This window comes from Serinus canaria, chromosome 7, assembly GCF_022539315.1.
Source record: "Serinus canaria isolate serCan28SL12 chromosome 7, serCan2020, whole genome shotgun sequence".
NCBI lineage: Eukaryota > Metazoa > Chordata > Aves > Passeriformes > Fringillidae > Serinus > Serinus canaria.
In genome coordinates, this window is record NC_066321.1 from 8,813,713 (window position 1) to 8,840,023 (window position 26,311).

The window sequence follows — 26,311 nt, forward strand, 5'->3', positions numbered from 1 at the left end:
AGAGTAGTGTGATTATCTAGAATTTAACCACTAAGAAATAAAACCCACTACAGCCAGCAGCTTGTAGAATCTCATTATCAAGGTAATAAAATGATCATTGCTGTGACCCATGGTGCCAGGGCTCAATTACAGATTTCCTATGAGTGTGAGAGGGCACCAAGTGTGTGCAGACATATATTTCATTACAGGGGGCTACTGATACTACACAGCTCTTGTAGCACAGGATCAAACAAGATTAATTCACTAAATAGAAAGTGCTGTTGCTGCAGAGTTCAAGGAAGAAGGAGTTCCAGATGGGGGACTGCAAAGAAAGATCGAGTTTTAGTACTATAAATTTGTTCTCTGTTTCTTAAGTCACTTTTTCATACAAGTGGCATGCCAGATCAACCAACTTCTGGATCTGCAGCGTTGCATTTTAATGAGCTAATTTGTAAGTTGATTTTAATGAGTTCATTTAAATTCCTGAGCTGAAGATTAACCTCTGTAGGTACAGTTCTATCACTCCTTCAGTTTTATAATACAAAGCTTTAAACAGTGCAAGTGGTTTCTTGCTCTTCAGGGATTTACTCACAAAGTGATATATCAAACTATAGTTGAATCTTCAGGGGGATGCACCTGCTCCAGCACCTCTGTGCAATGTATTTTCTCCAGTCTCTCCAAGGTGGCCTGCACAGCTACAATTAGCAACAAAACCTGGTGTTACTCTTGAGCTCTGAATTTCCTACACTGAGCTAGCTGGATTTGCAGACTGTGCCTTGAGGAATGAGAGTTGAGGAAGGAGATTTGTTACACTAGGACAGTTTTCTTTTATCTATTTATTGAGCCTTAATAAGCAGCATCAGTTTTGCAGAATTTCTGCACAAGGGTTTTTTTTTGTGTTTGTGAGAACCACACACATTTTAAAGCTGAGCACAGAATCCACAGATACCATCTATGATTAGGGACAGCTCTTGTTAGCAGAGCGTGTACAGGACCTTCATAATCAAAGACTAAAAATAAGCATTGTCTGGGGCCAGTCAGGAGGATCACATATCACAAGCCATGGTATTACTGAAACCTTTCAAAGACTTAAAGTGGCACGAGTGCATCCTCCTAGAAAGATAATCTGCTTTAGATTTAGAAATCTCAGCACTGGAGGATGCACTTCAGCTGCTGTTCAGCTGGTTAGTTACTCTTGGTACCTGTTTCCCGTATCTGATCTGCAATTAGCTACCTTCAGCTGCTGCACGCCAGCCTGCTGCCTTAAAGAGCTGTCTGCAGCCAGATGGCTGCTTTCAAGTAGCTGTCTTGTTCAGCACTCTAGAAAACAAAGCTGCTGTGCAAGATTCAAGTCTGTGTTCTGCAAAACCAGTTGTATTTGATTTGGGAGGGCTGGGCCAGGGGAATAGTTGTGAAGAAATGGCCAGGATGGTAACTGCTGGGATATAAAGCTTTCATGGCTAGGCTGCTCTTTGACTCTAAAGCCAGCTGATGCCCTTCAATTGGATGGACAATCACGAAGCACAGAAAAACACCTTTAATGTCATCCAGTCCAGCTGTTATCCCAGCAATGCCAAGCCCATCACTCAACCCAAGTGCCACCACACCTACAAGTCTTGTAAATCCCTCCAGAGCTGGTGACTCCATTTCCCAGGACAGCCTGTTCCAATGCTTCACAACCCTTTTGGTGAATAAATCTTTCCAAATATCCAATCTAAACCTCCTCCAACACAACTTGAGGACATTTCCTCTTGTCCTGTCACTGGTAACTTGAAGGAAGAGACCAACACCCAAACACAAACAGAGAGACAAAGATGTGACTTCAAAGTAGTGTTGAACTCAGACCAACACCATGCCTTCCATTTTAAAAATCCCAGTTCACTGAAGAAAAGGGGCTTCCCAAACTGTTCTTAAAGAATATGTTCCATTGGCTTTAGGTTAGAAAGCAGAATTAAACCTTCTCAGGTGTGCAATGAGAGCAGACAGCAGCCATTCTCACTGACATTCCTGGTACACAACACTGTAAGTCACCTGCCAGAGAGCAGGGATGGACAGACAAAGGTAAATTCTTACATTAATCTGTCACACTGAGCCCTTTAATGTATTCACTACCAGCTGAAGGTCCCACTCTTCTGGCTAGCTGCTCCTGTCCCACTACAAAGTAATCAATCTGTTGGTATCAGAGAGAGACGATGATAACAAACAGAAGTTACAATCCATCGCTGATCAAGAACACCACATGTACAGGCACATAGAACACCTAAACACCCAGCTCCCTCTCACTTATCTGCCATGTGTGCCAAGCTTCCAGACCAGGTCCTGGTCCCCAGCAAAGCAGAACTGGGTGCTGTGCAGAAGGGACAGAAGCAAGAGAAACACTTCCCAGACAACCTGCACACCACACTGGCTGCACCCATGCACACCCCAGGCTTCCCCTGCACACAGCCCAAGACTGCACAGCTGCAATTTCTCTTGCATCACCTCCAGAATGTGAGCAATGTTTGAGGGTTCGAGTGAGAGTTTGGAATTGAGAAGTAGTTCCCATACACAGCAAGCTGTGGCAAACCCCTAACACAACACCAGTGTGATGAGGCTGGAAGAAAGGGACTTAACAAGCAGCCCAAAACAGGAGGAATATTTACATTACCCAGGCTCTAGCTGCCACTTTAACTTCCTTCTTTTTGACACCTCCCTGGCACCTGCAAGGTGCTGCAAGAAAAGTGATGGGAATCTGAGCAGAAAGCTCTGTCACACCTTGTCCCTCTGCAAAAATTCAAATTTAGCCTTTTAACCAGGCAGAATCTATGCATGCTCTAATCACTGGCAGCGTAAAGCTGGGCACAGTGCTTGGGTTCGGGCTCCAAAACTCACATCCCACCTCAGCTCATGGTAGCTCAGGAGGCACAGCCTGGAAAATGCAGTACCAGCTTCTCCTTAGCCTTTGCACTACAAGGAGGATATAGTGGGAACTTAGGGTCAGAAGCATGGAAGATACCATTTGTGGTGTGTTTAAGCTGTGTTGCTGAAGATGTTTTGCTCTGCTTTGCATGTGTGCCTGTTCCAGATGGTTTTCTTTTGTGTTTAAAAGAAATAGGCATACTTAAAATCGACTTTACAAAACCTCAGCAAATTAACACTGATCTTTTCCAGACAATTCTTCAAATGAATGTTCTGCAAATGCCTCTTCACAGCATGCAGCGATTTAGATATGCTGGGAACTGGCTCTGCAAAGGATGCTCTCTAACAAGAGGAATTTAAGCACTGAAACCAGTTCAATTTGCCGCTTTTTGATTTTAATATGAAAAGAAATACTTTTTCTGCAAGGAAGGACTCAGCTTTCATCACCAGAACCCTAGCACAGACTTCACAGACTAAAGCAGTTCACAGATAAGCCCTTTTCATACACGACACATCTCTCAGCTTGCAGAGGTTCTGGAGAAGCAAAGAATAGGCTGTGCTGACATCTGGTGGCTTTCTCTGCAGGCAAAGACTTCATGGCAATAGGTCTTGGCTTTTCACCACTTCCCCCGTTTTTTTTTTTTTTTTTTTTTTTTTTTTTTTTTTGCTTTCCTGATATAACTCCTTCATTTCCTTACAAGATTCAAACCATTATGATAAAACCATTTTTGTTTTCACTGACTGGGTGACCATGCTGTCCTGTGCAAGTCTTGCTGCAGAGCAAGAAAAGAGCCTTTGTTGTTCACTGTTAGGCATATTGTAGACTAAGTCTCCATATCAAAGCATATTTTTTCATGAACAAATTTTTAAAAGTGTGCATTCACTGCCACAGGAAACGCTGCTATTGCATATCAGATGAGGTGCAAACCTCACCATTAAGGCACTGCAAACCAGAAGTGGCAAGAAGCAAAGAGAAGTGGTTGGGGAAACGTTTGAAGCGTTGGTGTCTCTGACTCAATAGGAAATGGGGAGTAGAGAGAAGTCAATATCCTGATAAAATGAAAAGCAACAAAAGTTGTCTACTGGGCGTTTCTTGACTCATTAATCACTTGCAAATCTGTGCCAAGCAATTCTATGGAAAGGAAGCAATGGAAGGGGGATCAGTTGCCAGCCAGGAAGCCGGAGCTCAGTCCAAGCTGTTCAATAAACAAAAGTGTGCATTTGCCTCAGGCTTTTGTGACACCTCCAGTCATCTGCCCACTCTGTATCTGGGATCCTGACAGTCACAGGAGACCAAGAATGAGCATCCTATGCTCTGGATTTAGCTTCTTGATCTTTGGACACTGGATTTCTGTGGCTATTATTTTCCAAGGACAGGCCATGGATGTCCCATCATGGCTGGGGGAACTCTTGGACTGCTACTTGCAGGTTCATTTTTAAAAAAGTGATCTTTCAGGGGATGTTAAATACTGCCAGAGAGTGAAAGAGAAACACCACAGCTCACAATATATTTCTGGATCACCTTTAAGTCACAATGTTTACATCAGATAAAGCAGTTAACTGTAAAAGTGGGGCTTATCAGATCTTTGAGTTCTCCTTTATGCCATTGGTCAGCTCAGCTGTCCATGTCAGCAGATTTTTCTTAACCCTTGCTTCTTCAAAAAGCAACTTAACTACCTCTGGGCAGAAAAAAATGATTAAAACTGTTGGATGCAGAAAGCATAATGTGACAAAGCCAGAAAAAAACAAGATGCCTATTGGAGCAGGTCATTAATACAGTTCCAAAATTATGAAAAAGCACCATTTTAATACCTTTAGTTCTTCAGAAAGCAGCACTGCTCTGGCATCTCTGCACCAAGAGCATTGCACATGCAAATTTTGCTGTTTATTTACTTACACTGTTACGTCTTCTTCCTGTTTATGATAATTCCTTTCAAAATTTCCTCTCTTCTTCAGTTTTCACACCTCCTAATCAAAACTCCAGTCTCTCTGGGATCATTTTTTTTCTCCAAGAAACAGCCAAGCCAGACACACCACCCCAGGGTTCCAGTTTGACTGCCTTTCCCTACTGCAGTGTTACAACCCAGGATAAATTTTATCTTATTTCAGAGTCCTCTCTGGATATTGCTCTTTTGTTTAACAAAAAAATAGAGAGTGGTTCCAAGAACACTCCAGTGTAACAGGAATCCTTATTAACCCCACAATGCCTAAGAGCACTGGCAAAGAAGTATGGCTTACCCCACTGCACCTCTGATTAAAAGCAGCTGTAAACCAATGCACTTCATGATTTCTGCCAGGATAACAAACCACAGTACTAGCCCTGTCATTTCCTTCAACAGAAAGAGGATTTCAAAACAACATGGCCAAAGACATCTCAGTCTTTACTAATTTATTAGCCAGTGTTCAGAGATTTCATTCAGTATTCAACAATCCTGGAACCAAACATACTTGGATACAAGGCTGTACTATATCCCACCAAAAAAGAAAAAAAAAAGTTGGAACAACATCTTTCCTAACAAGTTTTCAGTTATTATCTGTGGGTTTGTGGTATTTACTTGAAAGAAGCATTACTGAAAGTCACAACATTTTTTAAAATAAAATAAATAAATAAATGGACACAGTAGAAAAACACTTCAGGAAGAAACCGGTTTACAAGTATGGCCATTGAGAGCATTACAAAAGGCTCCACTGTGCTGCTGGAGAAAGAAGCCAATGAAGTGCCATTGCCAGAGTGAACTGAGCTCACAAAGCAGTAGTTTAACTCTTCCCTTGGAAAGAGAAGTTAATCTGGAGTGCCAGTCACATCATTCTTGACTATTTGCAGTAGAACACTTACAGTTTTTCTCCCTGATGCTGTAGAATTCCTCTTCCACTGTACCACACTTGATGTGACACTGCAAGTTTGGAACTGTACAAGCCCAGAAAGGACAATTGTTAAAATGTGGTGACTCTTTCAAACACAAATGCTTTAGAGAAAAGGGATCACAAAACTAATCCAAATCTGTCTGGAAGGGCTGGAGACCAAACTCAGTCATGCTCAGTCTGAGAGCCTGCATGTGCTGACAGACACCATTTAGATGCCTTGGCAGGCCAGCCTGACACACTGATGTCTCTGGTACCCTATCTGTTCTTAAAAAGTTTCTTTCCTTATTGTAAATTTGGCTGAACAAAGATGAGATAGTCTGGAGTGCAATGCATCAGCCTGAACTGTCTGAGAAGATGAGCACAAACTTGTATTAACCACATAAATCTGCAAACATGGGAGACTGTAAGAGCACGGAACGTGGGCCCGTGTTTGGGGAGCAGGCACCAGCAACAGAGAGGCTGCCTGGACAGAAAGAGAAGGCAAGAGGTAAATTCTCCTCATAAATTCATCAGGGCATGCATAATGGCATCTACATCCCAGGAGAACATAGGTGACTTCAGTGACACAGGAATTCTCCTTACAAGAAAAAGATACAATAATTTAATCACAGTTGAGAAATTAAGAGGTCTTCCACTAGAGAATAAAACTCTGAAGCAAAGCTGTTGGTGAGCAAAACAGCCTAAAGTTGTCAGGAAGGATGAAGAAAACGAGGTGGGAACAATACACAGAGGGTTCTTTGGCCCTACATCTAAAACAAAGGGAAATTTTACTTAGATACTTTGGAAACCACACATGTCAATAAAAACAATAATCAAAGCCTAGGAAATGGCAGGGTTACTCCTCCAGGAAGTCTCATGGCTATAGCATTGTCAGCCCTCTCCCAGAGCTCAGCATAGATGTGTAGGTCTAAAGCAATTGCACGAGAGGCCTCATTCAATTCAGCAGAGCCCAAAATTCCTGCTAAGGCAGAGAGCCAGCATCACTCCTACTTCAGTGAGGGGAGGCTTAAAGGCACAGTGTCCCATGTTGGTACCCACTAAAAAGCATTTCATAAGTGATGTCTACCTAAAGGTACTTTATTGGATGCATGATTATTTTCTATTATTCTTAATTTGGTCCATGCAGTAGGAAAGGCCAGCATTACCAAGAACAAACACATACTAACAGAATATTTGGCTCATGGAAAGCACAAAAGAATCAATTCCACTCTTGAAGACATGTGGCTCACAGGCTGGGCCTCTCCTTTCAAAAAAATGCAATCATTCAGGTTTTATTCTTAAAACTGAACCATGAGCTTTCACTCCACTTGGAAAAATGCCCAATCCCTCCTTAGGCACACTGATGTCCTGGCAGAACTCAGGCTGCTAGCCTGGTGTGAAGGTGGCTCCATGAAGGGAAGCTAGGAACAGGCGAGCTGCTCTGTGGACACAAAAGCCTCCCAGCAGACATTTGTCCCTTTCAGCATGCTAATGGAAGAGAGGATAATGGAGAGCATTCACCACTGAAAAGCATGAAACACTGGCCAGTCTGCACTATTTAAACAAAAGAGACCAAACAAAATGAGAGAAGTAAAGCTGTGACTTGAAACGGGGAGATTCTCTTCTCAAGTTCTTTCAAACACCCAGTGATTTGGTCATAAAATACTTCATTTCATTTGAAGGAGGTCTCACTTCATTTTCATTAGAAGTTAGTACTGTGATGGGATCATCCTGTGCATTCTGTAATTTCCATCTGCAGTTACTGTGTGCTGTGAGATCACACCAAGAACGTGTGTCCTGGGTCAGGGATGGCACTGCCTGAGGCTCAAGAGCCAAGCACAGCAAAAAGAAAAGGGAGGAAGAAAAAAAGTCATTTATGTCCCCCAGTTTTTCTTCTCTCAGCCTTAGCATATTGACAGAAATTAATTTCTATAGGAAGGGAATTGCACTGTTTGCAAAGAAATCCTCTAGGATTTATTGATCTTTAAGAAAAATCTCATTAAGCAGAATAAGGAAAATTTACAACAGGTATGGGAAAACAAAACAATCTCTTGGGATCTTCACCAGGCCGAAACAGGATTAGCTCTGTAGTTCCTGTAATCTTCCTCACAGAAGAATGCTAATTCTGTCTCATTTTCTAGAAGGAATAAAAAATTAAATATTTAGCACACCAGTAAATGAACCAGCAGCCAGCTATTTAGAATCTTAGAAGACAATTAGCAACTTTATGGTCAAAGACAATTATAAATCACCACCCACTTTTTTTTCTTCCTCATCATGTTTTTAAAAAGGTTGCCAGTATTAAAGATGTCATTAAATCTCATTAAAAAAACATCCCAAACAAACAAAACCACCAAGAACATGAATGTATAGAAGTAAATATGTACACAAGACCCCTCAAGATTTGTTTAACACAGTCTTCAGAATTGTTTGTAAAAGCATTCAGCAAATTAAGTGATGACATTTCTAACACCTTCAAATGCAATGAAAGTAATGAAGCATGATACATTCTTTTTTTGTGCATTTTTCTGTTAGGAAAGGGAGAAAGAAACTTCTTTTTCCCATTAAATTAGCCTGTAGGTATAATAATTTAATACTTAGAGGATCAGTAGAATATTTTACAGATCACTTTACATTCTCCCTCATGACCCATCAAAATATGTGTCTGAAGAAGTTAATTTTTTGCCCTGCTGATGATTAATTCATGAGGCTTCGACAATATGCAAAGTGAAAGACACAAATTGGCTTCTCCAGCAATACCTTCAAATACCTCTAATTATTCACAGGGGATATGGCAGAGCTAAAGGACCCACAAAGGTTCAGAACAGCCACAATTCTTTCAACCCAGTAGGTCAAGGACTTCCTCTTCTAAAACAATAAGTCAGCAACATTACTAATTCAGAACAGAGACAAATCTGATGGAATGCCTTCACAATTATTAAACATGAAATTCTTTAAGGTGCTGAGCCAATAAATTCCACATTCATTTTTTAAATTAAACCTCAAGTTAATGAACTCTGCCTGTCTTGTAGAAAAAAAAAAAGAAACAAAAAAGAGAAGAAGGGATTTTAGAATCTCAACTAGAAAACAGACAAGACTATTTGTAATGAATACTGAACACTTTATTAACATACACCCTGCTTTTTTAAAAAAATGCAAGCATTAACTTTGCTGACTGGATAATAACTGTAATAATAATCACTACTACAGAGGCTTTCCTGAGGATACTTATCTAATGTCCTCATAATTTATAACTCTCTAGCCCAACCCTGGGTAGTGCCAAGGGCAATCAACTGCACCTTAGGAAAGCTGTTCTGCATGTAGCAGAATTTCCCAGATTTTCTAATGGTGATTCTGTTTTATTCTAGTATTTTTTTTCAACATCTAGTCTGGACAAGACTAGATGTTGAAAAAAATATCTCAATAGGAGATTTCAAATCTTCTTACTGATTTAAAGAAAATGTACAACATTTATTGTTTTGTACAAAATGAGTACCAGTGGTACATGATACATGATATCATTTTCTTGTCTTACTCTTTTCTACTTCTTGTTGAAGGAGAAAAGTAAAATATTGAAGATTTTACTACAAAAACCTCACTCCTAACTTAGCTAATTTTCACGTCAAGATACACGGGAACATATCCAAATTCAAAATGACACAATGGCACATTGCATTTTCCAAAGAATGGGTTTTCCTCTCCTATCACAAATATCCTCTATACACTAATGACTAATAACTGCTGTTAGTCAGAAAAAAAGAAAAAAAAAAAAAAAAACAACTTTAAATCATCTTCTGCCCTAAATGAACCACCACACCTCCCTTTGTACAGAGACTGAGAACAGGCTGCTGCATTCCTGTTTCCTTTCAGTGTAACATTTAGTCTGATGTTTTGACACCTTTTTTGAGATCACATCCAACTGTTTCACTGCTGTAGCTACAAAACCAAAGACAGAAAATGTATACAAATACTCATCCATACCTTTCTGAAAGAAGACAGCTTTGTTATTTCTAATTCAACATTTGGCACTGTCATCAGTCCCTCTCCTGAACTGCACTGTCTCTTATGCCTTACACTGATAAAGATCATGATTAAATTAATCTTTTGCTAACTAAATTACAAATCTGCAAGGCTTGAGTGCCAGTAATTCCCTTTTCCTGTTTTTTTCCCCCGCTTCCTGCAGACAAAAAGACCTGGTGTGTAGTAAAAACTGTGATTCATACAGGAACACTCAAAGACCTTTAGGAAAGGTATATTGATGCCAGTTGTAGTTCACACCAGAGAAAAACATTGAAAAGACATCTCAAGTCACTTAAAACCAGAAAAAAAGAAAACCCAGAAAACCAGAAAAAAAATTAAATAAATCACAGGAATCAGGAGAGCCAAGTAACCCAGGAGAAAGAAATCCCATTCAGTAGCTGGGGAGCAATCAGGGAGCAGCAGGAGCAGGAGGGAGCCTCCTCTGTGAAGCCCCTGCAAATAGAGCACAGGCACTTAAAGCTTTCCAGCCAGGCAAATCAGATTCAAATGAGCAAATGTCCATATCAAGGTGGAGTGTACCCAGATCCCCTAAGTACCCTGCTGCCACAAAGTCATTCAGCCACATTTCTGAGAAGCCCAAAGGACATCCAGGGACCATCAATTTTATCATGACAGACATTTCTTTACATTATTACCAAAAGACATGCCCTATGTGTAGTCTCCTGTCAAAACGTGAGAAATCAGGTCAAGTTTCAACTGTTTGCTATGTTCAGCACATTCTCTAAGTGATACTGCTCGAGCTTTCCTGAGCAATCTGGCTATCAGACACTGTATGCTGCACATTAAACAAATCTAATCTTATTTCATTATTCCATGCTGGTTCCACTACTTACATTACTAACCAAAACATCAGTTTAAATGTTACTGATAAGACCAAGCAGGCACGGTACTAATAACCTATCTGTCAATCATTTAAAATTACTCTCAGCAGAATTATAAGCATACCCTCTAAAAATCACAATTTGCATTCTGAACATTTGGAGTGCAGATACCTGCTGCCCTCAGACCAATGATTTGAATAATGCTTCCCTGAATAATTATCAAGTCGTGTAAAGAGCATCAGAAATAGCATTTACTTTTCAGCAGCCTGTCCAAACATAATCAGCCAGCTATCAGTTTAATGCTACCACAAGGAACAGCATCTTCAGTCAATACAAATGTACTCCTACCTACTCCAGCTGCTTTCAGTGTGCTGTCTTCCTTCAAAATCAGTTTGTCATCATCTTCCAAACTCACTACAAGCTCACCAGTCTACAAATCAGAGAACCAGAATACAAAAATAAGAAGAATTTCCTGGGCTCCAGTCTTGTTTGACAGTGCAGAGATCTGCTTGCATAAAGCATGCAAAAGGGGAAGAACATAGCTAATAATCTTACCTTAGATTTGTGTGCTTGGTGAATAATCTTCATTGTATCTGAAAGAAAAAACAGTGTTTTCCTAAATAAAGGCTTAATAAGCACACAACACTGAAAGTTGTACTAGGGGAAAGACAAACAAACAAAGGGGGAAGCTTCAAAATCTTTTGTTATTTACCATTTTGTGTATTCAACCTGAAAGAGGAGAAAGCATCTTTATCTCACAGTTCTGTGGCCACAGCCTTAAAGCAGTCAATGCAACATTAAGGTACCACATCCTACTGGGCTTCTGTCTGCTGGCTGAATTGCAACAACCAACTAATGACCATCTCAATTGCCAGTCAAAACACATCTATTTAAATGCCACTTAGGGTGTTTTAACTTAATAGATTTTACACATGCAGTTGGGGCAGGACCAACAGCATTTATGCACTGTCAGCTGCTACAGCTCAGTTGATAGGCAGCAAGTAATTAAGACACAGTAACCTGATCACTTCAGATCATCCCTTGAAATTTTCCTTCTCATGAACACAACACCCACCATCCACAGCAGAAATTTCATTAAGCAAGTTCATTTTACAGGAACATCTACAGCCTCTTCTCTTTAATGCTACACCCTCTTCAATAATTTTTATTTTATGTTTGTGTAGTGCAGTGCTTTTAGAAATTAAAAAAAAAAGTACCACTTTCTCCTGGCAACATGGGCAGGCCTTAACAGAAGGGAAACACAGGGGACAATAACACAGTCACTAAAGCAACTGGATGAGTGCAAAGATCCAGAGGGAACAGCTTAAAGCCATGCAACACTAAAAAAAAAAAAAGAATTGAAGACTCTGTTTGAACAAATCTGGAGTAACACATCAATACCTTCCCAGCAAAGAAGAAAAACCAGTTCTGCTTGTCTGCTCATTTTCTGTTCTAGTTTAGTTTTGTGCATTGAGTGAACATTAGATGTTGCAACAGTCTGGTAAGAGACGATGCAGCAAAGTTAACTATTGGCTAAACCAACTTTCAAATTACCAGGAGCAATTATTCAGATGTTCAGAATAACAGAGATCACATTCCCACTCAGAAGTTTGCCTCCATAGCATTCTGGCCCATTTTGAACACTATTAAAACATTACATAAGGTAAGAAGTACTCTGTATTCTCACTGCAGAGGTCACTGAGAAGGCAGTCCTGGCATGTTGTAATAACTATGGTATAAGAAGCAAGACAAACATTAAATTGCAATTACCAGGACCCATCTTGCACAAAAACATTACAAAAAGACCAAGCAATCACAGAAAAAATATATTGCAATCATGAAACCTTTCTACTACAGCAAATAAACCCAGCCTGTGCCTGTTAGTTTTAAGCTCCTCTGTCTACTTTGATAATTTCCTTTTTCTCTAGTCCTTGTCCATCATGCCCTGAAGCATTGTCTCAGTTCTACTTGCTCAGAGGTCCACCACTGGCACCCAGCATTTTACCATGGGTTCATCTGAGCTATTAAATGGCTTCTTTAACTCTGTTACAGGGATTAAACTATAGTCTCTTCCCATAAGCTAAGACCTCTGACTGGCCTTTGCTATTTCATCCCCACTCAATCATACTGCCAAGGTTTTATCTTGCCTTTTGTGATAATGGGTCTATCATGGCAATTGGTAAGATACCACTTTCTAAATGATTTTATGAACTACCTGCCATACTGCTGCACATTCAGAGATGAAAGAAATAAAATTGAGAAGCAGCTTATGGAACAAGCTGGCACCCAGACTGCCAGCATCAGTGAAACGATGGCAATGACAAGGTGCTAAGATAAAACTGACTCAGAAGAGTTCTAGACCAAGAACCAGAATAATCCATCCAAAGACATGAAGAGAAAATGGAAGTCAGAAGCTTTGAGATATGAATTGGAGCACTGAGCCAAGACTAAAAACGTGATGGCATTATATATGATGTTAAAACAAAGTGGTGCTGAACTCTGCAGGGAAGGAAGCTGAAAAAGGCAAGGTGGGAGACAACCAGATCCAACTGAGATTTCTGGCACTGCCAAACAAAACAGGAGGAAAAGTCTGGCTTTTACTGCAGAAGTCTCACTGCCCTTTCCTCACAAAAACACAGGAAAGACAGCAGAGCACTGTAGAGACAGCAGAGATGCCAAAACCACGAAGCTGGATGATTCACAGCCTGAGGGGAAGGTGAGGAACCTGGCTTTGATTTTCCTGTGTGAAAATTTTCCTGCAGTTAGCACCATCACAGTAAGAGTAGGCTCCCAGTAACTGGTGCAACAGGTTTTAAAGTTATTGTGCCCTGTAGCTCAGTCCTACAGGGCACAATCAGGTCCTCAGCCACCAGATATGTCTTGAGAAAAGCTAAACTGATCTCCAAGTGATGAAAGAAGCACCAGGGATAGAACTGAGAGCAGCAGTTCTGGACAGGAACCTCTCAAACAGCCAAAGCCACAAATGGGGTGAAGGGCACCTTCAAATTCAAACTTACACTTCCAGATGTTATGACCTTAAGTAACACATTAAAAATAATAAAAACATTCAAGTCCCTGCCACTGATGTAACATCAATCTTAATCCCTAACTCTTTTTCTAGCTTCAATTTGCACTGTTTCACCATCAGCAAGAGCACAAAATTAAATCCTTTGTTTTCTGGGTTTTTTTAAGTAGGCAAATAGAGATTATTACCCTTCACAAGTATTATAATTCACATGTAGATTTTTCACTCAGTTCTTTGAATGACCATAGAGGAAGGAGTTTGTCAACTCCAAGAACATGGGACACAGAGGGTCACTTGCAGGAAAACTCCATGGGAGCTCTGAGAATTGCCAAGTTTAGGAGAAGATATGTGACTGACACCCGAGTTTACAAACTCCAAGAAAGGAAGTAACTCAGTCTATTTTAAAAGTTCTCTCTATTCCAAAGAGATGAATTGGACATGTTCATGCCAATTTGCACAAAAAGGAAACGTAAATATAGCTTTGATAGAGTCAGCTTAAATTTCACATCATGCTATTTCATTCCACCAGCTTGCATATCTACTTGGAGCAAAGTTCCCTTGTTTCTCTTATATTGTGTAGGCTATTTAAGACTTGAGCATTTTCTACTTTTTGCCTTCAGTTTCTGCTTCACCATCAGTAAATAGACACTGAAGTACAAAAGCACACAGAGAACTACAATTTCAAAGTGTTTTGAGACCACAAGCTGCTCATTAGGGTAAAGACAGAGTTAAAAGGCACTTTAAAAAAGTAATAAAAAATTAATATCAAAACCCATCCCTTCCCAATAGCAAATAATGTAAACCATGCAGCCTAATTCAAAGATTAAAACAGATTTTCACAATAATGGTCAAGTTCTGCAGACAAGATCCCAGTGGACTAAGTCCAGCTACAAGAGTTGGACACAGTTGCAAATGTAGGCAGGCACTGGCACCAACAATAGTATTGTACAGCAATTATCTTTTAAGTTGTATAAATGCTGGTGTAAAATATCATGTGGTCATTTGTTGATAATTACAATAAAAAAAATAAAAACCACCTACCATACTTGTAATTTTTGAAAGGAGGAGGAAGTCCTGATCTTGAAGACACATCTATTAAAATAAAAGCACAAAGTTGAAACAAAGTTCTCTTTCTTAATTATTTCCAATCCTTCATTTTTCATTATTGTGCAATGTATGCATCCCCTGGGCAGCCTTGAAGTCAAAATAAATCTGCAACACAAGAGAGCTGTTTGAGCATCAAATGCTAAAACACAGCCTTTGGCCCAGATTCTATAGTGACTCCATATGTGAATAAGTTCATCTGAGCATGAAGCCTCTCTGAACAAAACACCCCAGGAGGACAGTGAGTCAGTGCAATTAGGGTATGACCACAGGAGACTGATCCTTCAGAAATCTGCCAGGAACATCCTTTAAATGGTTTGCCCAGCATCTCTCTTTACCTTATACAAACAGCTGACAACTGTCATCCAGAACTGAATCCTTAGGTAAATATGCCACAAAAAGGAAGCCAAACGGCAGAAAATTAACTCTTTAGCTGCTTGCAGGACACAGCCTATAGGTAACTGCAGGAACATTGACACTTTCCTGGTCCCTGTGACTTAACCAGGACTCAGAAGGCCAAGCCACCAGCAGGGTACCCAGCAGCAAGGTGGCTGAAGCCATGATTTCTTCAGTAGTTTAACCATTTATCTTAAACTGCCTCTTCAAAACAAATTACTGTAAAGGAAGGAACAGGGCTTTTGCACCCCTGTGGAACGAGGTTCTAAGTCTTGTTCAAAACATTGGCTTTGTCTCAAATAACAGCGAGTTGCAATATTGCCCACATCAAAAGCAAGTTTCATAGCATTGGTTTTTATTTTCTTGTTCAGAGCAGCAGCTGTGCCATATGTTCTGAAAGTGCTTGCAGTTTTCCAACATCATCCTAAGACCTTGCCATGCCTATCACTGTCTAGAAGTATGGAAATTGCCAAACACAAGACACCCATTGTCCCAGGGCAATGTCCTAGGAGTTGCTCAAATGTTACCAACTATAACAGCTCAAGACTTGTTTAAGATGACTTCATGCAAAAAAAAAAAAAAAAAAAAAACCAAAACAACAAAACAAATTATGTTATTTCATACCCTTTGAATGTCTCCATTGCGGTGTGTGGAAATACACCTGCAGGATTAAGGGTAACACCCTAATGAGCACTGTGTGGGCTGGCCTGCAGTACTTGACTTTTAGATTCACTGTCACTTTCAACCAGGCTTATGAAAGAGTAAACCCACGGACAAGCAAATCTGCACCACAAAGCTCAGGAGGAGACAGAAACTCAAAAACAAACATGCACTGTGAGACCACACAGTGTCAAAAACAAATTTTCAAGATTCTCCTTCCTCACAAATAGCAAACAGACTTGCGTTCCCACATTCCACATATTTGTGTAGTTAGGATCAAAGACATTCTAAATTCTATTCACTTATTCCTATTATTTTATGAATATTTGTCAGGAGGAGGAGCCTGAGGCCCTGAGCTAAATGCAGCAATGCCCTTGTTTCTTTCAGACTAAACATGTGGATTTGGGCATGGGGGAGCAGTCTACCCAAAGTCAAGCATGGCACAGCGAAGCTCTCATTAACTGCAGACCCTTCACCTAAGGAAGGACAGCACACGGGGGGACGCAAACACGAATTTGGCATCTCCACCAGAGCCGTTCCCATTCACTCGCTGCACAGGAAGGTGGAGGGACAGCAGCACCTGGCAGTGAAGGGGAGGAAGCAGGCAGGGCTTACCCTGGCGCACGAAGGCCATGAACTCGCGCACGGTCTGCTCCAGGGGGACGCCGTGGAACACCAGGGGCCGGAAATTGCGGTGCTCGAAGGAGCGCACCAGGCGAACCGTGACGGTCGAGCCCTCTGCTGCCATCAGAACGAGTTCTGAATGACCTGGGAAACACCAAAGGGGGGAATTACTGCCTTGCCTCTGCCCATGAGCACAGCTAGAGAAGGAGGAGCAGGCGGGCCTCCTGTAAAGAGTAAAACGTGCGAAATCCAACAGCATTGTGCCCTTCAGGATTGCACCGCTGTGATTCCCACAGGGTCTCAAAACAAACAGAATCTGCACACCACACACTCCAGTACCTGTGCTCTGCAATGCTGCACCAGACTCCCCATTACACATGCAAAAGTGCTGTGGATAAACGGAGCCACATTTCTCCCCACAGAGAAAAGCAAGACACAATTCTTCCCGAGAATATTTATTGGGTTTCACATTCTCTGAACCTCAGAGAAAGGAAGAACAATTCTTTCACTTGCCGTGCCTGTATCTGTGCAAAGGCAGAATGCAATATGGAGATTCTTGACCCAAAGTGATGGTGTTTTGTTTCCTTGGCCTGTCAGGGCCATGTGTGTGTGTGTCGGGACTGCTGGGTGACAGTCACAAAATTCTCTGCAGTTCAGAGCTTGGCAGGTTCAGTTTAGATGTAACGTAACATAGTGGAATATAATGTAGAATAATAACGTATAATAAAGTAATTAATTAGCCTTCTGATAAGATGGAGTCCTCCCCATCATTCCTCCCTGCCATGGGGGTTGTCCTGTTTCAATAGATAAATGCAAGTGCGTTGTGTGGGTTTTAAGTGACTGAAGACTTCACCTGCTGGGCTCTAGAAGAATGTCCTAATACAAACACAGCCAAAGACTTTTTTAACATACTTATGTTGGAGAGAGTGTAATACTCTGAAAAATGCCTAAGCTGCTACACAATGCTCATTTTCACCTCCCCAGGAAAAGTGAAAAACCACCCCCACATACACAGGCAAATAATTTTCCTGGTATACTACAGCATAATTAAGGGATTTAATTTATAATAGTCAGTCTCTAGAATGGCTCTTATAGGCTTACACTAGAGAGCAGAGCCTAAAACAGAGTGGCCTTGGCAACCCAAAACCCTCTTCAAACAAGCCCATGTGTTGTTCCATTGGGTTTTTTCTCCCCACAGGAAAATAAGCTCTTTACTACCCTGACAAACATCTCTATCTTTGGTGCTGGGCATCCCTCAGCTTCCTGGCCACTTGCTAAAGTGCCAGAGCTGCTGCAGCAACGGGCAAGGACTGCAGCCCATGTGCTCCAACATCAGCACGACCTTTGCACCTCCCATCCCTGAGCAGGATCTCAGAGTCCACCTCCGGTCCTGAGAGGGAACCTTTGACCCGTTCATCCCCAAATGTTCTTTTTTGTGTGTCTATTTCTTTTTTTTTTTTTTTTTTCCTGTGGGGTTATTTAAGTGCCCCACCATCCTGCAGGTGCATCCCAACCTTGGCTGTATTTGTCCCAGCCATCGCCTGGCAAAGCAAACTACCAATATTTTCATCAAGCACTATCTGCAGAATGAGGACAAAGACCTTCCACCACACAAGGCAACTTGCTTTTGCATCACCTTGGCTAGTAACACCAAGTTCCAATTCCATTTTAAATGGGTGCGTATCGCACACCATACAAACAACACATGCCAATCAAAGAAAGCGTACTTTGCACCTGAAAATGACTCGATTAACACTAAACAGCAAAGACGGATGTTTTCTTGGTGCTATTCCACGTGTGCTGGTGACTTGGCGGGTGCAGTAAAGGGCACAGCACTCAACTCACTCGCTCCTAAGCAGCATAGAGAAACACTGTGGGAACACAGAATGGCGAGCGCAATCAGAAATCGCCAATTTTCACATTTACTACTCAAACCGATCGCACGGAGGGCTGTGACCGTGTACTACCCCGCGCCTCCACGGGGACAAGCAGGCAGATGGGAGGCGCTGGAGGCCCGTTCCTCTGGGAGACAGGGCCCTCCCCGGACCCGCAGCAACACCGGCACCGCCGCCCACCCCAACACAGGCCCGGCCCGGCCCGACCGGGCCCATTACCGCTCTCCGCCGGCGCTTCCGGGTTCTGCCCCACCCACCCGCTCGGCCAATCGCGTCCTTTCGGTGGCACCCCCGAGACATGCAATTGGCTGAGAGGGCTCTGCCCCACCCCTCGCGCTGCCGCTGTCTCCTCACGCGCTGATGAATGCGAGGCACCCGCGCCGCCTCTGCATTGGCTCCTTGCCCGCCCTGCGCCCGCCCCCAACCCACGCTGATTGGTGCCCGCCGGACCCGCGGCGCTGCGATTGGCCGGCGGCCGGTCTGGCGAGGGGTGAGGCGGACGCGCGGCGGGGGCGGTGAGGCAGAAGCGGTGGGGCCGGGACTGTGCGGGTTCATCGCGATGACCGAGGTGCGGGGGGCGCGGGGAGTCGGGGGCAGCCGGGGGGCTCCGCGTACCTTTCCCTCACTCACCCCCTGCCGCCTTCCCCCCAGGCCGCGTTCCAGAAGGCTGCCGAGGAGGTGAAGCAGCTGAAGTCGCAGCCCACGGACCAGGAGATGCTGGACATCTACAGCCACTACAAACAGGCCACGGTGGGCGACGTGAACACCGGTAGGCACCGCCCCGGCGGCGCCGGGGACGCCTCGGGAGGCAAAACCTCTCCGTGTTCGCGCTTCCCTCAATCCCGCGGCGCAGCGAAAGTGCCTCAGAGCCGACTTGGCAGGGATTTGTGTGCGGGAGGGCACAGGCTGACCCGATAAGGCTTTGTGCAATTCCTGGTTTTTAGATTAACCCGGCTGCCGCCGTCTGTTCCGTGCAGTGCGGGCCTGAGGATGCTTTGTGTTAGCTGCGTGCAAATATTGGGATTGGGTTTTTTGGAGACCTCTGTCAGTGAGTAGCTGCTCAGGCCGAGGGGTGCTGCCTTAAAGCGAACACTTCTCGGCTATACAGACTTAAACAGCAAGGCGAGTGATACAAGGGTGGAATTGCAATACTGGAGAGGATGACACATTGAGTTTATTTAGACTGAATTGGCTGCTAAAAATAGTGCTGGAAAGCAAAACCAGAAGAATAGGAGAAAACTTTTATACGAGCTGCAATTAAATATACTTCAGAAAGACTGTACCAAAAATAAGTCTTCAAGTACACACTGTAGGATGTTTCTGCCTTCTTCTCTCACTACAGTGCTGTCCATGGCAGCTCAGTCTTTGGAATAACATTTAAAGTGGAGCGTGTCACTATCGACCTTGTGTAACGCTGGAGTAGCTAGAATTAGAAAGGGAAAAGGTCATTTCTTTGGAGTGCTGGCCTCCTAACCCAGTAGCTGGCAAAGTTTATTGAGCGTCCATTGATTTAAAAGCTGGCAGTGAAGTGTACAAGAAATGGTAAGTAATTTAATCTCCTTTTTTCAAAGCTGTGAGGGAGAAAATAATTTACTGTGGGTTTAAGATGTGGTCTTTTTGGTGTGGCTGGACATCAGCATTATTAGTGCTTGACAGGGTGAAGTAGTGCTGTGGATATGCCACCATTCCTGCAAGTGTGCACTCCTGTGAAGCAGCAGCCAACGTGAGTTGGCCCGAGGAGGAGCCTGTGGGAGGGTGACTGGTGGGGTTTGTGCTGCAGACAAGTGGAGCTGCCAACTGGAGCTACAGGTCACTGTGCCATGGGAGCTGCACAAGGGTATTTGTGGATACTGCCCAGTTCTATTTGTGAGTTCTAAGAATTATCTTTAAGGAGAGAGAGGGAGGAAGTAAAGCCACAAAGGGGATTTTACACAAAGATTAACCATATACACGTCATTCACTTTCTGCTTGCCCACACCACACCCTGCAGTGAAGTGAGTTAAATTTCCAAGGTTTTCAAATGCAGAAGTATAGGTTAGAAACACACCACTAACTTGATGATAATGAGTTCCAAGCTGTATGTTACTAGAGACAGCTGTCTGTTTCTGTGTCTCTGCCTGTAATGGACCTCAGGGTGTTTCTGCTTTACTTTAGAGCCTGTGTTCTTTAATTGGACAGCTCTTATGTGACAGCAGACTCTTCAGAAAGTACAGCTAAACCAAATTACAGTAGTTAGTGCTCTCCTGCTCAAATGCTGCAGTCTCAAGGGACTTTTTAAAAGAGTCTGTTTCTAGTGTCACCAACCATGTTGTAACATATTCCCCTGAGGTGATCGCCTGGCTACAGGTTAGCAAGCAACAGCTGCAGAGATGAGCCATTGTATTTAGTCACAGCTAAGAGCCAGCTAAGCCTTCAAGTGGGTATTACCTACAGCCAGATCACACAAACTAATCCTGCTGCTTATCCTGTCTTTCTCAGAGCGCCCTGGTATGCTGGACTTCAAAGGCAAAGCAAAGTGGGATGCCTGGAGTGCATTGAAAGGTAAGTGTCTGATTAAAGAAATTAATAAAATTACCCCTTGCAAACTAGTCTGAAAGACATGTGTAGTTCAGCAGGAAACAGGACTGTGTTGCCTTTTAATACAGGAGTTCTAGTTCAGAATGCCATGATAATAAATTTTAATTACCTCTGCAAGGCAGAAGTAATCCTGAAAAATATGGCCTGTGTGAAAGGGAATTAGGGTGCAAAATGCCCAGCTGGCCTAAGATGTTAAATAAATAAAGAAGAACAATAACAGCAGCAGAAATCTAAAGTTGTTTTCCTCGTCCCAGCCTAGTACCCCAGAGACTGAGCTCTCCCTCCAGCTGTTATGCATCTTCCAGTTAGGAAAGCTTTGTAAGACACAACTGAGCTCCCAGCTCTAAATGAGGAGCCAAACCAGTGGTCTAATCTATGACAATGGGGCTTTTTTCTGGTCTTTTAAGGAATAGCTTTCCTGTGATAATTGTTAATGGCATTAATAGAACGAATACACTGGTTTGTTGCTATCTGTGCAAAACCAACTTTGCTTAGAAGCACTGTGTTTTCATGACTGATAAAACACATTTGTTTAAAACTTTAGCAGTGGATTCACAGCAAAGTGATCTTCCTGGCTCCTTTGCTTCCAGTGGCACAGACTAGAGCAAGGAATTGTGACTTGTAAAAGGTAATTCTTAATCTGTGAAAGGTATCTGACTGCTTCCTGTGTTCTGTCCTTCAGGAATGTCCAAAGAAGATGCAATGAAAGCTTACATAGCAAAAGTGGAAGAACTAAAGGGCAAATATGGCATCTGAGGACTGGATAAATCAGCTACATGCACGCCTGAAACCTGCCTTATTTCTAATGTGGAAAACTGGTTTCTAAGAGTAACCTTAGATTCCTAGTATGTCATAGTCGGTTCTCCTCATGCCTGTAGTTCAGGAGAAATTATGTACCTGGCTAATGTACTGACACGATATAAATTCCTTCTGGGAACAAAATCCGGAACTCATTAAAGTGCATTTGGTACTTCAGCTGTTGTGCTGGTGGTCCCTTAGCGCTCGCGGTGAGCTCATCCCGTGAGTGCTGCCGAACAGAGCCGCCTCCCCCGTCCTTGTGCCGCTAGAGGGGGACGGTCCCCTGCGTTCGGCCACCGCCGGCTCCTGTCCAAACCACTCCTCTCCAGCCGGTGAGTGACAGCCCACAGAAGCTGGAGCACCCCAGAGCTTATCTGGAAAAGGTTATCTCTAATGCTGTGTGTGCTAGGAGCAAGGTGCTTGATACTTATTGCCTGGAGCCTTCAGAGACTTAGTCAACAACTGCCAAATCATCTTTTATAAAACACTTCTGGGACATCTTATTTCCCAACAACAATGTTGGGCTTCTAGAGTAAAGGCAAATGCTGAACACAAAGCCTTCCCTGGGCAGGGAGAGATCCCAGAGGCAGTGGAGTTGATCCTCTTGATGCTGTAAAAGCAAGAGAATCAATTTGATGTTGCCATGCAGTTGGCTGCAGTGAGGGATGAGTCCCTATAGACTGGCTGAACACTGGCAAGTCTGCTCAAAGAGAAAGACTTAGTGATCATCAGCAGAAGTTCAATTACAAAACACACAGTTGGGACTGTCTGTCTCTAGTAGGCTCCTGATTTTGGTCTGCCTACTATAGTCTCTTGGAGCTGCTGATGATGGAATGATTTTGCTTTCGAAATGTGACATTGAACTATTCCAGCATAGAGCATTTGAGAAGGCAATCACAACCTTATGCAGGAATAAGGCATTATAATTCCTGCTATACTGGTTAGCATCTGAATAGGTGAGGACTTCAAGAACTCTTCAGATAAGCAATTGATTTACAGAACTACATAGGGATGAAAACTATCATTATGTATCTGTCTAAGTAAATACAGTTTTGTTGCTAGTTATACATGGTGAGTAGTAGATTTAGTGATTACTTCACGTGCTTTCAAAAATTTAACTTTCCCCTTTACTATTTTTAATGGGAAATGCTCTTAGAGCTGCTTTTTTTCCTTTAAAATGTGTTAGGATAAAGAGAAAAAAAAGGCAAGGTAGTTTATTCTTGTTCCTCCTTGTTCTTCTGGGTAAGTAAAATAAGCATTTGGGTTTTTTTTACCTGCTGTTGTTTCCTCTGTTACTTGAGTTGTCTTAATTAAATTCACTTTGCAAGAGAGGGGTAAGAGCAGATGTTCACCATAAGAAACACTTTTACCTCTTCTCTAGCCCTTAATTCCACATCTTCTACAGCTCCATCTTGGCTGCTGTATTTTGTGAAGCTGGTCACCTTTGAAGGATTCTGCCAACCTTTACCAGGACGGGGCTCACACAGCAAATGCTCCCACATTGCTCTTCTTTGCTGGGAGCTGATGCACTGTGAGCACACTGTGCTTTGCCAGCATATTTTCTGTCAAAACAGGTGTACTCAGAGTTTTGGCTGCTAAAGTAGTGGAGCTGGGTCTAAAGGATGGGCTGGGGGTAGCAAATTCTATATCCCAGTCCTCATTTGGATTCATTTCCCCTGTGACAATTAATTGTTACAGTACTGCTCTCCTTTCTCATACCTCTAGTGTTAGGAAAACACTTTGTACAGTGCTTGTCCCAGAGAGGGTTTGCTCTTGGCCAGGCTTACAAATAATGCTATTTGCCAAGAAATACAAGTGACTGAGAATTCTACCTTGTATGTCTTTATTTGGATACTTAATTTTTGCTGTTGTAACACCTTTCTGCTTGCAGCTTCACCATCCTTGAGAAAGTAACATCAGTGGTATTACTATTTAGCTTGCCCTTTGACAATCAGCTGTGTCTTTCAGGAGCAGGCTGAAAACTTCAAGATGTGGCAAAAGCTCTGCAGTAAGTGGCTACAAAAGGCACGGAGGCAGAAGCAAAGGTACTGGTGATGGCTGTGCACAGTGTTTGTGACAAGAAGCAGCAACACAAAATTTGGCTGGATGGGTAGTAATTGTTGAAATAGACTGAGAGTAGAAATAGACTGAGCTGAGTTAAGGGGCTCGTTGTGGTTGTCTAGCAGCAGGATGAATGTCTGTAAATGTGTAAGGATGCTGGGCTGCCTGAAAACGTTGCTGACCTAGTGACCGCCTAGTGCTTGCAGGTAAGGTGTGTGAGGCACCTGGGCTGCACAGATAACACCTGGGCAGCAGTGACACCAGGGCAGTGGTGGTTTAAGGGCATCTGCAAACAGATTTGTAGGTTAGAGGTAATTGCTTTTATTAAACTAATAAGGTGGTAAAAATAGACAACCTTTGTCATATACAGCCTGAGATTGGAAACAGAAGCAGCAAGCCTCAAGCCAAAATATAATCCAGAGCCATTGCTCAAGGTACTTGTGATGGAGGATCAGATGCTTTTGATGGCTGGGCAGTGCTGCAAAACAGGGGATTGTTCTGACACCCGCTCAGGGAGTTGCTGCTATTTCCTCTTTGTTAGATCAAAGAAAGGCCAGCAACATCCTGATGCTTGCAGAGCTTGGGAAGGAGGAGAGACGGAGACGGAGACGTGCGCTGAAGCCAGCCCAACAGGCAGGAGGTCAGAGGCCAGCTGGCACACACACACTCAGCTCTGCTCTGCTGAGTCTGCAGTGTGCAGGACAGAACCTGGACTTTGGATATGGCAGTAATAAATGTTAACTCTGTGTGTGATAAGACAGTGTTCCTTCTATCATGCTTCTATGATTAACTCTTGCGCAGAGCAACACAGAGCTGGTTGGCACCCACTGCAGGTGGAGATAAGAAAGGGGATGATGTTTTCCTTGGAAATCTCTTTCTGATGGGTTTTGCTTGCTTTTAACAAACATGTGGAGGTGCAACACTCACAGCACAGATTAAACACATCAGTATTGGCGTGTTGCTTAAGACCAATAACAGATTTTTCAGCCCTGTGCAGTAAATTTTTCACTTGGGTTAAAAGGCCCTCCAAGGCTGACTGCAGTGTGCAACTGACTCAAAATTCTTCAGTACTCATCTGGAATGATCCTGTTTCATGATGGAAGCATTTTAACCTTTGAACTTATATGACCCTGATGATACTGCTAAAAATAAATGACAATTGCATTTGCTGCTGTTCAAAATATTTGCTCTTCCCCCAAGTGTTCAGAGCAAACAGTATTGGGCAATACTACTTTGGGGTGACTGACCCATCAAAGTAATTTTGTGAGATTGATTATAAATTAGGGAAACAGTGTATTTTCGCTGGGACAGTTTTCTAAATACCACAGCTGTCACCCCAGAAGTAGGTTACACAGTCTTCCAAGTTGTCAAAGCTGTGTAGAAGTAAAACAAGTGGGTACTACATTGATAGAAGACATTTGAGTGCATTCACAATAATAAACTCAGAAGGGTAAAAGTTAATGGAACAAAAATAGAATCTAATTTTTTTTCTTCCCCCCACAAGTCTATGAAGTACCTTCCAATCAGCTGCTCACTTAAAGTACAAACACCATCAATCCATTTTAGATGGGTCTTCATAATTTATAGAATGAGCTTGTGATGGGTCTTCATCAGTTATAGAATGAGCTTGTATTTCTTCTAGAATCAAGATATCTGTGAAAGTTAAACACAGCTTAATTGTGTTGTCTTTAGAGTACAGAATTCACATGGAGTTTGTCTGCAGTGATCTTTTAACTTTCATTCCCAGCTACTCCCAGTACACATACATTTATGAGCTGCATCAAAAGAAGCATCACCACTTTCTTTCTACACCCTGGAAAGAAAAACAATTACATTACTTGGCCAACGCAGCCAGGCAGACACCTTGTTTGTCCCTACCAACTGTGCAAGGCACCAACTTGTGTTTCCCAAAAGGCTGAGGCAATGGTATGTCATCTCCTCCTAATAAACACTGCTCCTTTGAGTAAGTTCTGAACTTGGGGCACTGACTAACCAGTTCAATGTACTTGCTACTTTTAAATCTCCTGATATGACTTTTTACTGCTAGAAAAATGTGTGACAGCTGAGAAATTGAATTATTTCCCTCAATTTATGTAGTATTGAAGTGTGGACCCAAATTTTTCTAGTAGTGCTAAAGACTTAAAATTGGGTTGGGTTTTTGGTTTTGGGATTTTTGTTTGTTTGTTTAGTTGTTGTTTTTTTTTTTGTATTGAATGTATATTTCAAAGGAGAGTTGTGAGAATGGTCAGATGCAAATATTTTGAGGTATTTCCTAAGCCAGTGTAACTATTAACAGAGATCCCTGAAAAAGGCTGATTCTAAAGCAGAATGAGTGAGCACCCAGTGCTAGATCTCTGCAATGTGATGCTGAGGTAGGTCCAAAAACTGAACAGAGGTGAAAACACAATTCTTGCTGGGATACATCTATTCCTTTAAGCCTGTCCCACTTAAAGTCTCTCTTCTTCTTAGACTTAACTGAGCTAGGGGATAAAATCACTGTAACAGAGTCCCAAATTATCAGCATGTTTCTAACCCAGCTCTGAGTCCCTCAGCAAGCACTGTTTGATGAGGGTGGGCAGTAGGACCTA

At 42.5% G+C, this 26,311-nt stretch overlaps 2 protein-coding genes across 8 annotated transcripts; one reads left to right on the forward strand and one right to left on the reverse strand.

Annotated features, from left to right (window-relative positions):
* Nucleotides 1–7,670: 7,670 nt before the first annotated feature.
* C7H2orf76 (chromosome 7 C2orf76 homolog) lies at nt 7,671–19,049 on the reverse strand. Of its 7 annotated transcripts, XR_007778028.1 has the most exons (7): nt 18,545–18,647; nt 16,384–16,536; nt 14,650–14,700; nt 11,139–11,176; nt 10,932–11,013; nt 10,090–10,194; nt 7,671–7,858 (listed from the first exon to the last, which is right to left on the reverse strand). XR_007778028.1 is itself a non-coding variant. In XM_018911294.3 (6 exons), exons 2-6 carry the CDS (start codon nt 16,514–16,516, stop codon nt 7,782–7,784), a joined length of 381 nt encoding a protein of 126 aa, XP_018766839.2. In that variant the 5' UTR covers nt 16,517–16,536; nt 18,918–19,049; the 3' UTR covers nt 7,671–7,781. The 7 variants fall into 7 exon arrangements, 6 of the variants coding, with proteins under 6 accessions (XP_018766839.2, XP_018766832.2, XP_009086058.2 ...); XM_018911294.3 differs by lacking the exons at nt 10,090–10,194; nt 18,545–18,647 and adding an exon at nt 18,918–19,049; XM_018911287.3 differs by lacking the exon at nt 10,090–10,194 and having other exon boundaries at nt 18,545–18,640.
* Nucleotides 18,718–21,839, forward strand: DBI (diazepam binding inhibitor, acyl-CoA binding protein). Its single transcript, XM_009087812.4, has 4 exons — nt 18,718–18,855; nt 18,939–19,056; nt 20,766–20,828; nt 21,547–21,839. Exons 1-4 carry the CDS (start codon nt 18,847–18,849, stop codon nt 21,618–21,620), a joined length of 264 nt encoding a protein of 87 aa, XP_009086060.1. The 5' UTR covers nt 18,718–18,846; the 3' UTR covers nt 21,621–21,839.
* The last annotated feature ends 4,472 nt before the right edge of the window (nt 21,840–26,311 follow it).